At 48.8% G+C, this 12,144-nt stretch overlaps 1 protein-coding gene across 2 annotated transcripts; it reads left to right on the top strand.

Annotated features, from left to right (window-relative positions):
• Positions 1-2,968: 2,968 nt before the first annotated feature.
• On the top strand, positions 2,969-10,249 carry LOC134475243 (endogenous retrovirus group K member 5 Gag polyprotein-like). Of its 2 annotated transcripts, none has more exons than XM_063244995.1 (2): positions 2,969-3,166; positions 3,972-5,774. In XM_063244995.1, the coding sequence occupies exon 2, from the start codon at positions 4,101-4,103 to the stop codon at positions 5,187-5,189; it is 1,089 nt and encodes a 362-aa protein (XP_063101065.1). In that variant the 5' UTR covers positions 2,969-3,166; positions 3,972-4,100; the 3' UTR covers positions 5,190-5,774. The 2 variants fall into 2 exon arrangements, with proteins under 2 accessions (XP_063101065.1, XP_063101054.1); XM_063244984.1 differs by lacking the exon at positions 3,972-5,774 and adding an exon at positions 8,449-10,249 and having other exon boundaries at positions 3,015-3,166.
• Positions 10,250-12,144: the final 1,895 nt, after the last annotated feature.

Genomic DNA, 12,144 nt, shown 5'->3' with positions numbered 1-12,144 from the left:
GGTTAGGATTGAGATTAGGGTTAGGGTTACATTTAGGTTTAGGTTTAGGATTAGGGTTTGACGTTAGGGGTTAGGTTTAGGGCTAGCGTTAGGGCTAGTGTTAGAGTGTTAGGTTTAGAGTTAGGGTTGGGATTTGAGGTTAACATTAGGGCTAGGATTAGGCTTAGGGTTATGGTTAGTGTTCGGGTTAAGGTTAGGGTTAGGGTTATGGTTAGCCTTTGGATTCGGGTGAGGGTTAGTGTTAGAGGTTAGGCTTATGGTTATGGTTAGGCTTGGAGTTAGGGTTGGAATTAGAGTTTAGGGTTAGTGTTAGGGTTAGAGTAAGTGTTAGTGTTAGTGTTAGTGTTAGGGTTAGGGTTAGGATTAGGGTTAGGGTTTTTAGTTAGGCTTAGGTTTAGCATTAGGGTTGTTTTTCGTGATAGGTTTAGGGTTAGGGATAGTGTCAGGGTTAGGTTTTGGGTTTAGTGTTAGGGTTAGGGTTATGATTAGTGTTAAGTTTTGGTTTAGAGTTTAGGATTAGGGTTAGAGTTGAGCGTTATGGTTAAGGTTAGAGTTCGGTTTAGGGTTATGGTTAGCATTAGAGTTAGAGTTAGGGTTACATTTAGGGTTACGGTTAGGTTTAAGGGTAGTGTTGAAACTTAGGTTTAGCGTTAGTGTTAGTGTTAGAAGTTAGCTTTAGTGTGATGGTTAGAGTTAGGGTTAGGTTGAGAATTAGGGTTAGGGTGTGGGTGAGTGTTAGAAAATACGTTTGTGTTAGGGTCAGGGCTAGGGTTAGGGTTAGACAGGGTTAGGGTTAGGGTTAGGGTTTGGATTGGTGTTAGGGATAGGCTTAGTGTTAGAGTTAGAGTTAGGGTTAGTGTTAGGATTAGCGTTTGGTGTGAAGGTTTAGGATTAGGGTTAGGGTTTGGGTTAGGGGTAGGGTTAAAAGATTAGGGTTAGGCTTAGGGTTTAGGGTTAGTGTTAGCGTTAGGGTTAGTGTTATAGTTACGGTTTGGGTTCTTCTTAGGTTTAGGGTTATAGGTCAGGCTTATGGTTAGGGTTAGGTTTATTGTTAGGGTTATGTTTAGGGTTAGAGTTAATGGTAAGTGTTAGGGTTAGGGTAAGGGTTAGGGTTAGTGTTAGGGTGTGGTTTTGGGTGAGGGTTAGGTTTAGCGGTATGGGTTAGGGTTAGTGTTAGGGATTAGGTTTAGAGGTAGGTTTAGGTTTAGGGTTGGGTTTAGGCATAGGGATAAATTTAGGGATAGTGTTAGGGTTAAGGTTAGGGTTTAGTTTTATTGTTAGGGTTAGTGTTAGGTTTGGAGGTTACGGATATATTTAGGGTTAGTGTTAGGGTTATGGTTCGAGTTTAGTGCTAGGGTTAGCGTTAGGGATAGACTTACGGTTAGGGTTAAGGTTATGGTTAGATGTTAGCGTTAAATTAAAGTTAGGATTAGGTGTAGGGTTCAGGTTAGGGTTAAGGTTAGGCTTAGAGGCTAGTCTTAGTGTTAGGGTTAGTGTTGAAGCTTACGTTTAGATTTAGGTTCAGGGTTAGAAGTTAGCTTTAGCGTTATGTTTAGGCTTAGGGTTAGGTTGAGTTTTACGGTTAGGGTTAGCGTAAGGGTTAGAAGGTAGGTTTGTGTTACTGTTAGGTTTAGGTTCAGGTTTAGGGTTAGGGTTAGAGGTTAGGGTTAGGGTTAGGTTTAGGGTTAGGGTTAGGGTTAGAGATTAGGGTTAAGGTTAGAGTTAGGGTCAGGTTTAGGATTAAGTTTAGTGTAACATTTAGGCTTAGGGTTATATTTAGGGTTAGTGTTAGTGTTAGGGTTAGATTTAGAGGTTAGTGTTATGGTTATGGTTAGGGTTAGGGTTACACTTAGGTTTCAGGTTAGTGTAAGATTTAGGGCTGGCTTAGGGTTAGAGTGAGGATTAGCAGTTAATGTTTGGTGTAGGATTAGGGATAGGGTTAGGGTTAAGGTTAGGGTTAGGATTAGGGTTAGGTTTAGGGTTAGGTTTAGGTTTAGGGGTTAGTTGTTAGGGAGATGATTATTGTTAGGTTTAGGGTTATGATTAGTTTTAGGGATATTGTTAAGCTTGGAGTTAGTGTTAGTGTTAATTTTGGGTTTGGTTTAGGGTGAGGGTTAGCTTTAGAGTTAGGCTTAGGATTGCGTTTCGGTATAGGGAAAGGGTTAGGATTAGGGTTAGATGATAGGTTACAGTTAGGGTTAGGGTTAGTGTGAGGATTAGGGTTAGGGTTAGAGTTAGGTTTAGCGTTAGGGTTAGGGTTAGAGTTAGGGTTAGTTTCAGGGTTAGGGCAAAGGTTAGGGTTATGGTTAGGGTTAGGGTTAGGATTGAGATTAGGGTTAGGGTTAGAGTTAGGGTTAGGGTTAGGATTAGGGTTTGACGTTAGGGGTTAGGTTTAGGGCTAGCGTTAGGGGTAGTGTTAGAGTGTTAGGGTTAGGGTTAGGGTTGGGGTTTGAGGTTAGCATTAGGGCTAGGATTAGGCTTTGCGTTATGTTTAGTGTTCTGGTTAGGGTTAGGCTTAGGGTTATGGTTAGCCTTTGGATTCAGGTGAGGGTTAGGGTTATGGTTAGGGTAACTGTTAGTTTTAGAGGATACTGTTAGTGTTACGGTCAGTGTTAGGGTTAGAATTTGGGTTTAGGGTTAGAGTTAGTGTTAGGGTTTGTTGGGAGCCGCGGCCTACACCGATCGCCTTACTTGGCGGACGTAGGGCCTGTGGGTGGGAGCGGAGCCTGAGCTAGATTGCCCCTCCCATCGAGTGAGTCATGTTGGCGCCTGCTTCCTGCCCCCTGATTGTGCTGGCGACTTAAACAACCCGCTCTGTAAGATAGTCTGCCTAGCAACAGCTGATGTTAGCCAGTCAGCCCGCATCGTGCGCTTTGAACTGATTGGCTACTGTTGCCCTATAAAAGTGAATGCCTTTCCCGCCACGAGAGCAAGCACAAAGAGGGATAGAGAAAGTCCACCAGCGAGAAAGGGCTGGTGACAGAGAGGAGGCCTCGCGGGGCCCACGTGGAGACAAATAAAGGCAAGGTTGCACACTGTCAGAATCTGTCGCGTGTTCTTCCTGCAGGCCGGGAGCGACATCGACATTTGGTGGCCCGTACGGGGACTGATCAACCCCGAGACACGGCGGTGGTGTGCAACGCTCCAGCGTGGTGCTGCCGGACAGGTGAGTTGGGGATAAGCCTGGGCTCTGGGTGGCGCGCACCTACAGGGCTTTTAGACTCCCCTCAGGCTCACGCGTAGGTGACGGGTTCTTTAAGTCACACGCCGTGAGTTACAGCCCTTAGAGGTTAGAGATGGGTAATTTACCGAGCGCGGAGGCGCGGCCCTTGGTAAAGGCCCTTAGAAAGCTTTTAAAAGCTAGAGACCTCAGGGTAGGTCAAAAAACACTGGAACTATTCATAGCAGAGGTAGATAGGGTAGCTCCCTGGTTTTTACCCAGGGGGCATTTAAACCTGCCGTCATGGGAGAAGTTAGGCGGGGACCTCGCCTCGGCGGAATTGGAAGGGGATATTTCGCCGGCTATTCACGCCCTGTGGGAAATGATACATGCGTGCCTTGAAGGGGAGGGGAAGGGGTTCCCGTCAGCAGTTAGAGACGCGGAAATCATAGACGCATGCAAGGCTTTTGAGCAGGCAAAGTCGGAATGCTCTCGGGAGGGATCTGTCCAGGGGGAAAAAATCCAGGGAAAGATAGAGGACACCCAAGCTCTAGAGTCCTCCGACTTAGATAGCGAGGAGGAACCAGAAGGTGGGGCAGGAAGCCGAGAGGCCAAAAACCCCTATGCCGATTTGCGCCGTGAATTGGAATTGTGTGCGTGCGCCGCGCGGGAAAAGCAGAGAGAGGAGAAAGGGCCCCTGAGCGCTCTCTGGCGGGGAGGAGACAGAGAGCCATCCGCTCCGCCCTGGAGCTCTTTTCCAGAAGCGGCTCCCCGCCGAGAGGCCGCTACAGGGAACCCTCCCTTCTCTCAGCCGGCACAGGAAGTGACGCCCCGTTCCACTCTGTCGCGACCGCCGTCTTATGACGTTGCGCCGCGGGGCGGACGATATTTTCATGGGCGGTTATGGAGGGGTGAACGATGGCCCAGAGGGGATCCACCGATGCAAGGAATGGATTACGGTCTTTATGGAGTATATCCTGTGCAAATGGCCCCAGGCCAAGGGCGCAATGTTTGGGAACCGTTTGAAATAAAACAGATTAGAGAATTAAAAAGCGCTGTCACGACCTTCGGGCCCACAGCTCCTTATACTATAGCTATGCTAGAGAATCTTGCCTCTCAGCCTCTTACACCAGGTGATTGGATGCAGCTGGCCAAGGCATGCCTTCCTTCGGGTAGTTATCTTGATTGGCGAGCCTGGTATGCCGAGTTTGCCATCGAGCAAGCAGAAAAGAATGTTAGCAGGGGGCATGCAAGGTGGAACGAAGATATGCTCCAGGGCTCAGGTAAATATAGGGATGACCAAACTCAGTTCCCCAATGAGGTGTATGACCAAATCTCTAATATTGGGCTCCGCGCATGGAAACAGGTGAACGGTGCGGGGGCGGCCTCATTATGCCTTTCTAAGATAGTGCAGGGTGCCACAGAGCCATTTGTTGATTTCGTGGGTAAGATGCAAGACGCGGGCGATAAAGTTTTTTCAGACCAAGAGGTGGCAAAGCCCCTGATCAAACAACTCATTTTTGAACAATGCACAACAGAGTGCAAAGCGGCTCTTGCCCCGCATAAAAACAAGGATCTCAATGCTTGGATTAGGATTTGTAGGGAGATTGGAGGGCAGATGACTGCAGCAAAGCTTGCGGCGGCCTTTGTAGCCGCGACAGCACAAGCTAAGGATGCTTCTGGACCTAAGCGAGATCGTAAGCCCAAAGGATGTTTTGGCTGCGGGGAACCAGGGCATATTAGGAGAGACTGTCCGCACAGTGTTAATACACGGGAAGGGCCAATAGGCATGTGCGAACGATGCAGGAAGGGAACACACAAAGCGAAAGATTGCAGATCAGTTTTTGATGCCCAGGGAAACCGCATTAGTGGCAGGGGGATTCAGGAGCCAAAAAACGGCCAGAGGGGGCCCTCCTTACGGACGGGCCCCCGCCCCCTAGACAGGACAACACAAGGTGGCAGCCCTCCACAAGGGCTACCCCTGGGTCAGCAGGCGTGGACCTCTGTGTCGCCTCCAGACTCCTATTAACGCCCGATATGGGCGTTCAGGTGGTCGGGACCACCTTCAAAGGACCGCTACCTGAAAAGTCAGTTGGTTTAGTGATTGGACGGTCCTCCACAGCCCTCCGGGGCCTTACCGTGCTCCCTGGGGTTATAGACTCAGACTACACAGGAAACATTAAGATTATGGTCCAATCTCATGTAGGGACCATGGTGATTAATGAGGGGGATAAGATAGCACAACTTTTATTGCTCCCCAGTCTCCATGAGAGATTCCAGTCTAGACAACGGGTTAGAGGGGATCAGGGTTTTGGCTCCTCTGGAGAAATTTTTGAAGGACTTCATATGACTCTTGATAAAAGACCCATGCTCTCGCTCAGGGTTAATGGTAGAAATATAACAGGACTCCTGGATACAGGGGCAGACCGCTCCATTGTCTCCAAGAGGGACTGGCCTTCTAGCTGGCCCACCAATACAGCTGATAACACACTCCAAGGGTTGGGGATGGTGGCTGCCCCCCAGGTTAGTGCCGTGACCCTGCCTTGGTGTGATGAGGAGGGTCACCAAGGACATTTTCAACCTTTTGTTCTACAGCTGCCGGTATCTTTGTGGGGAAGAGACAACCTCACTCAGATGGATGTCACTCTTACATCCACCTGCTCTCCCCAAGCCAAGGGTATACTTAAGAATCAGGGATATGTCCCCGGCAAGGGCCTGGGCTCTGCCTTGCAGGGCCGGACATCTCCCGTACCTGTAGAAAAAAGGGAAGGTAGACACGGGCTGGCTTTTTCCTAGGGGCCGCTGAGGAAGTTCTCCTGCCTACTCCAATTAAGATCACTTGGAAGTCCCTGAATCCGGTTTGGGTACCTCAGTGGCCCCTACCCAAGGAGAAGCTTTTAGCGTTAACCGAGATAGTCAAAACCCAGCTTCAGGCAGGGCACATAAAGCCATCAACCTCCCCTTGGAATACCCCTGTTTTTGTTATTAGAAAGAAATCAGGTAAGTGGAGGCTGCTCCATGATCTAAGGGCGGTCAACGCGCAGATGCAGCCCCTGGGGGCGGTCCAGAGGGGGCTGCCAGCTCTCTCAGCCATCCCTCAGTCCTGGCCAGTTTATGTTATAGATCTTAGAGACTGTTTCTTCTCAATCCCCCTGCATCCAGAGGACACCCATAGGTTCGCCTTTACCTTACCCACCATTAACCAAGAAAGCCCTGATCTCAGATACGAGTGGATAACGCTGCCCCAAGGTATGGCCAACAGTCCCACTATGTGTCAGATTTACCTTGATTCCCTACTGGCCCCCCTACGCAAAGCCTTCCCCAGAGTTAGGTGCATTCATTACATGGATGATCTGCTGATCAGTGCGAAGGACATAAATAGGTTAGAGGATATGCTAGGCCAACTGGTCAAGGCCCTGAGAAAGGCTAATTTACATATTGCCCCTGACAAGATTCAAGGAGGAGACATAGTGACTTACTTGGGTACCAAAGTCTCCCCTACATCGATTTCTCCACAGAAGGTAACCATCAGAACAGATAATCTTACAACCCTAAATGACATGCAAAAGTTACTGGGAGATATAAATTGGATCAGACCTTACTTGCACATCCCTAATTCGGACTTAAAGCCCCTGTTTGATCTCCTGAGAGGGGATCCGGATATTGCCTCCCCTAGAGAGTTCACCCCAGAGGCCAGAGTTGCTCTAAAGAAGATAGAAGAGGCCGTAAGCAAAGCTACATTACAGAGAATTGACCCAGAACAGCCTTTTGAGGTCTGCTTGTTGCAGACCAGTTCCCAGCCCACGGCAGTGATTTGGCAGAAAGGACCACTTCTGTGGGTGCACCCTAAGGTTTCACCTGCCAAGATTATTGAACATTACCCGGAAGCAGTTGCTTCTCTGGCTCTGGTGGCACATAGTAGAGCCATCCAGCATTTTGGCTCCACGCCTCACGCTATTCGGGTGCCTTATACCGCTTCTCAAATAAAAATTCTGACTGCTTGCATAGATACTTGGGCCATCCTGAGATGTGTATTTCTTGGGGAGATAGACAATCAGTTCCCTAAGGACCCTATACTACAGTTTATTACTCAACATCCGGTGATATTTCCAAAAATCACCGCCCCTGCACCCCTTACTCCTGCAACAACAGTCTATACTGATGGGTCAAAAACCGGGATAGGGGCCTATGTGGTCTCAGGCATGCCTCCAGTTAACATACAGTTTGAACCAGATCAACCACAGGTGGTGGAGTTACAAATTGTACAAACCGTCCTCGAGAAGTTCCCAGGGGCCCTTAATATTGTTTCTGATTCAAAATATGTTGTCAATGTCATGCAGGTCCTTGAGACTGCAGGCCCAATTAAACCAACCTCCAAAGTAACTAACTTGTTTTTGTCTATCCAGACATTGCTCATAAATAGACACAACAAAATATACATCACTCACATAAGAGCACATACACACCTACCAGGGCCCATGGTACAGGGCAATGCGGCTGCTGACGCGGCCACTCGCTCGTTATGGATTTTCAATATGTTATCTCCAATAGAGCAAGCCCGTCAGTTCCATGACAAATTCCATGTCAATGCCAGGACGCTAGCCAACCAGTACCGCATCTCCAGGGCTGACGCGCGGGACATCGTGCGACTGTGCGGCTCATGCGCCACACACACACCTGCCATATCAATGGGGGTTAACCCCAGAGGGTTGATCCCTGGCGATATTTGGCAAATGGATGTCACACACATGACAGAATTTGGATCTCTTAAGTATGTCCATGTCTCCACGGACACCTGTTCTCATATTATATTCGCAACTGCAGAGACAGGTGAAAAGGTATCTAATGTGATCAATCACTGCTTAGCGGCTTGGGCCGCGTGGGGCAAGCCCAAAATATTAAAGACAGACAACGGACCAGCCTATACAGGAAAAGCCTTCAATGAGTTCTGTAAGACTATGGAAGTACACTTAAAACATGGTATCCCATATAATCCTCAAGGCCAAGGAATTATTGAAAGAGCTCATAAAAGCCTCAAAGAAATCTTATGTAAACAAAAAGGGGGAGTAGGCCAGGGCCTGCCCCCAAAGGCACGGCTATCCATGGCACTATTCACATACAATTTTTTAAACCTGAACAATAACAACCACCCCCCGGCTATGGAGCATTGTAATCCATCTCCTAGCAATAAGGGATGGGTAAAATGGAAAGATGTCCTGACGGGACAATGGATGGGCCCGGATCCGGTAGTCAGCTGGAACCGAGGTGCGGTTTGTGTTTTCCCGCAGGAACCGGGACGAGAACCATTGTGGGTCCCAGAAAGACTGACGCGTGCGACAAGCCCTTCGACTGAAGACTAATCCTGTCCTGCCGGAGACCAGCAGCAGGCCTGACAGCCAGATGAACCCGAAAAAGGCTGCTTTTTTCGTTGGGGGCGTTGTCCTAGCACTCCTCAGGATAAGTATGGTACATGCGGGGCTGGGGGGCCCCGCTTCTGGAATAGATCTTCGCACGAGCCTTCTTGGCAGTCCGTGCGATTGCGGAGGTGGCACGGTAAGCAGTATACCACCTAGCGCCAAAAAAGGACCAGGGACCGATTGTGGGGATAAAACAGCATTCTCAGTTGTGTACCCCTCCACTGCAGGAGGATTTAGTCAACCATCCTATCAGTGCATACTTAAGCCTAAGGTGAGTCCCTCAGGGCCTGGTGATCTCGCCACATGTCCCTGCACTAAGTTTGAGGAATCCATGCATGTTACATGCTATACAGAGACAAAACAATGCAAACTTAAGAGTACAACCTATTGGATGGCAACGCTAACTACAACTAAAAGCCCTGTTGCCCCTAACCATATTCCCGCTGCTGTAGGCAGTTCTCCATTCATGCAGTCGGGTTGTAATGGAGAGGTTGGAGAAACGGTCTGTTGGTCTATGACCGCTCCCGTTCACATCTCTGACGGTGGAGGGGTCCAAGACCAGTACCGGCAGGAACAGGTCATCGAGCGATGGGAACAATTAAATCCGTTCCCTGAAGTCAATTACCATCCACTCCTACGCCCAAAATCCCGAGGCATTAACCTTGACCCCGCTACTGAATCCATATTAGAGGCTACCCACAAAGCACTCAATCTTACTGACCCAGGGCTGGCCTCCGATTGTTGGCTGTGTATGATGATGGGAGAATCATGGCCGCTGGCCATGCCGTTTAGAGACTATGAAAGTGAACCTTACAATTATAGCACACCCTATAATTGCTCACATGGGCCTCCATTTCGGGTCCAGTTTATGGGACAGTTTAATGCATCCTGTTTCCAAAAGTACCCACAAAATAATAGTTATGATATTGTTGTTGGAGCGCTGGCAGTCGCCTCGTGTGAGTCCATAACCAATGTAAGTAGTAGCTCGCCGCTATGTGCCCCCTTTGGCAAAGTATTTGCTTGCGGCAATGGTCATGCTTATACCTACCTGCCCAGTAATTGGACCGGCCTATGTGGCCTAGCTTACTTGTTGCCTGACATTGGTATTGTCCCTGGGGACCAACCCATGCCCATCCCAGCTGTGGACACCTTTATAAAAAGACATAAGAGAGATGTACTGATTTTACCTCTCTTGGCTGGTCTGGGGATAACTGGAGCCCTGGCCGCCGGGACTGCGGGCCTAGGAGTTTCATTAACCAAATATACTCAGTTATCCAAGCAATTGATAAAAGACATGTCTATAGTTGAGAGAACCCTTCAGGAGATACAAGATCAAATTGATTCCCTTGCAGAGGTTGTTCTGCAGAATAGAAGGGGCCTAGATCTACTCACTGTAGAGAGGGGAGGTATCTGTATTGCCTTACAGGAAAGATGCTGCTTTTATGCCAACAAGTCCGGAATCGTTCGAGACCGATTAAAAAAACTGCAAGAAGACCTAAAAAAGAGAAGAAAAGAACTACAAGACAACCCCTTTTGGGGAGCCTGGAATGGCTTGCTCCCCTATATTTTACCATTGTTAGGTCCCCTGTGCTCCTTGCTTCTGCTCTTACTTATAGGACCATGCTTGCTCTGATGGGTCACATCATTTATTAATGGGCGCCTTGCGGCAGCCCGGCGGTCAAGTACGCCTGGTTGCCCATGCGGCCCTGGCAGCAGCCCGTGATGGGCACAATGACCCCCAGGCTTACGCATGGCTCGCTCGACTGGCCTACGACCGGGTCTAGATGTGGCGGGTCTTCCGCACTCCTTCCCTATTGACACTACACAGCAGGGTAGGTGAGTCAATGACGGGTAAGAGCGTGCCTCCCCAGCACGACTCGACCTAAGCCAGGCCCTACCCCATACTGAACGAAAGCCGCTGGATTACTAGAATCTGCCCAGATCTAGATGTCTCTCCGAGGGGATCGCACGGAGGGGCATGAGTGCATGCCTATGTGCATCCAGGTTCCGTCCAGTTCACTCCTGGCCCTGGAAAAAGGACGAGGGTCTCAAGGCCTTGGTGGACCCAGGGACGGCCGACCAGGGTCCAAGCCAAGGGCCTACGGTGGGCCTCAACACAGGGCATAAGCCTCTGCACTCGATCCAGGGCGGGCTGCGATGCATACATTCATTCAAAGTAAATAAAATAGGGGGAGATGTTGGGAGCCGCGGCCTACACCGGTCGCCTTACTTGGCGGACGTAGGGCCTGTGGGTGGGAGCGGAGCCTGAGCTAGATTGCCCCTCCCATCGAGTGAGTCAAGTTGGCGCCTGCTTCCTGCCCCCTGATTGTGCTGGCGACTTAAACAACCCGCTCTGTAAGATAGTCTGCCTAGCAACAGCTGATGTTAGCCAGTCAGCCCGCATCGCGCGCTTTGAACTGATTGGCTACTGTTGCCCTATAAAAGTGAATGCCTTTCCCGCCACGAGAGCAAGCACAAAGAGGGATAGAGAAAGTTCACGGGCGAGAAAGGGCTGGTGACAGAGAGGAGGCCTCGCGGGGCCCACGTGGAGACAAATAAAGGCAAGGTTGCACACTGTCAGAATCTGTCGCATGTTCTTCCTGCAGGCCGGGAGCGACATCGACAAGGGTTAGTTTTAGGGATAAGGTTAGGTTTAGGTATGGTGTTAGCGTTAGTGTTATTGTTTAGGGTTTCGGTTAGGTTTAGGTTAGGTTTAGTTTTAGATTCAGTGTTAAGGTGAGGGTTAGGGTTAGGGTTAGGTTTAGGGTTATGGCTAGGGTTAGGGTTAGTGTTAGGGTTAGTGTTAGACAGGGTTATGGTTATGGTTAGGGTTAGGATTGGGATTAGGTTTAGGGTTAGTGTTAGGCTTAGGGTTAGGATTAGGGTTTCACGTTAGGGGTTAGGTTTAGGGCTAACGTTAGGGTTAGTGTTAGAGTGTTAACGTTAGGGTTAGAGTTGAGGTTTGAGGTTAGCATTAGGGCTAGGATTAGGCTTAGGGTTATGGTTAGTGTTCAGGTTAGGGTTAGGGTTAGGGTTATGGTTAGCCTTTGGATTCGCGTGAGGGTTAGGGTTAGAGGTTAGGCTTATGGTTAAGGTTAATGTTGGAGTTAGGGTTGGAGTTAGAGTTTAGGGTTAGTGTTAGGGCTAGAGTAAGGGTTAGTGTTAGTGTTAGTGTTATGGTTAGGGTTTATAGTTAGGCTTAGGTTTAGCATTAGGGTTGTTTTTAGTGATAGGTTTAGGGTTAGGGATAGTGTCAGGGTTAGGTTTTGAGTTTAGTCTTAGGGTTAGGGTTAGGGTTAGGTTTGGAGTTTAGGGATAGATTTAGGGTTAGGGTTAGTGTTAGGGTTACGGTTCTAGTTTAGTGCTAGGGTTAGCGTTAGGGTTAGACTTACGGTTAGGGTTAAGGTTATGGTTAGATGTTAGCATTAAATTAGATTTAGGATTAGGTGTAGGGTTCAGGTTAGGTTTAGGGTTAGGCTTAGAGGTTAGGGTTAGTGTTAGGGTTAGGGTTGAAGCTTAGGTTTAGATTAGGTTCAGGGTTAGAAGTTGGCTCTAGCGTTATGTTTA

Source organism: Cavia porcellus, unplaced genomic scaffold (assembly GCF_034190915.1).
Source record: "Cavia porcellus strain 051 isolate PalLab524CR breed Dunkin Hartley unplaced genomic scaffold, mCavPor4.1 scaffold_1, whole genome shotgun sequence".
Classification (NCBI taxonomy): domain Eukaryota; kingdom Metazoa; phylum Chordata; class Mammalia; order Rodentia; family Caviidae; genus Cavia; species Cavia porcellus.
This window is presented reverse-complemented; position numbering and strand designations above follow the sequence as displayed.

What these genes read in the sequence shown, in the direction of transcription:
- LOC134475243 (XM_063244984.1), top strand. Translation starts at nt 8,561, where the DNA reads ATGAACCCGAAAAAGGCTGCTTTTTTCGTTGGGGGCGTTGTCCTAGCA.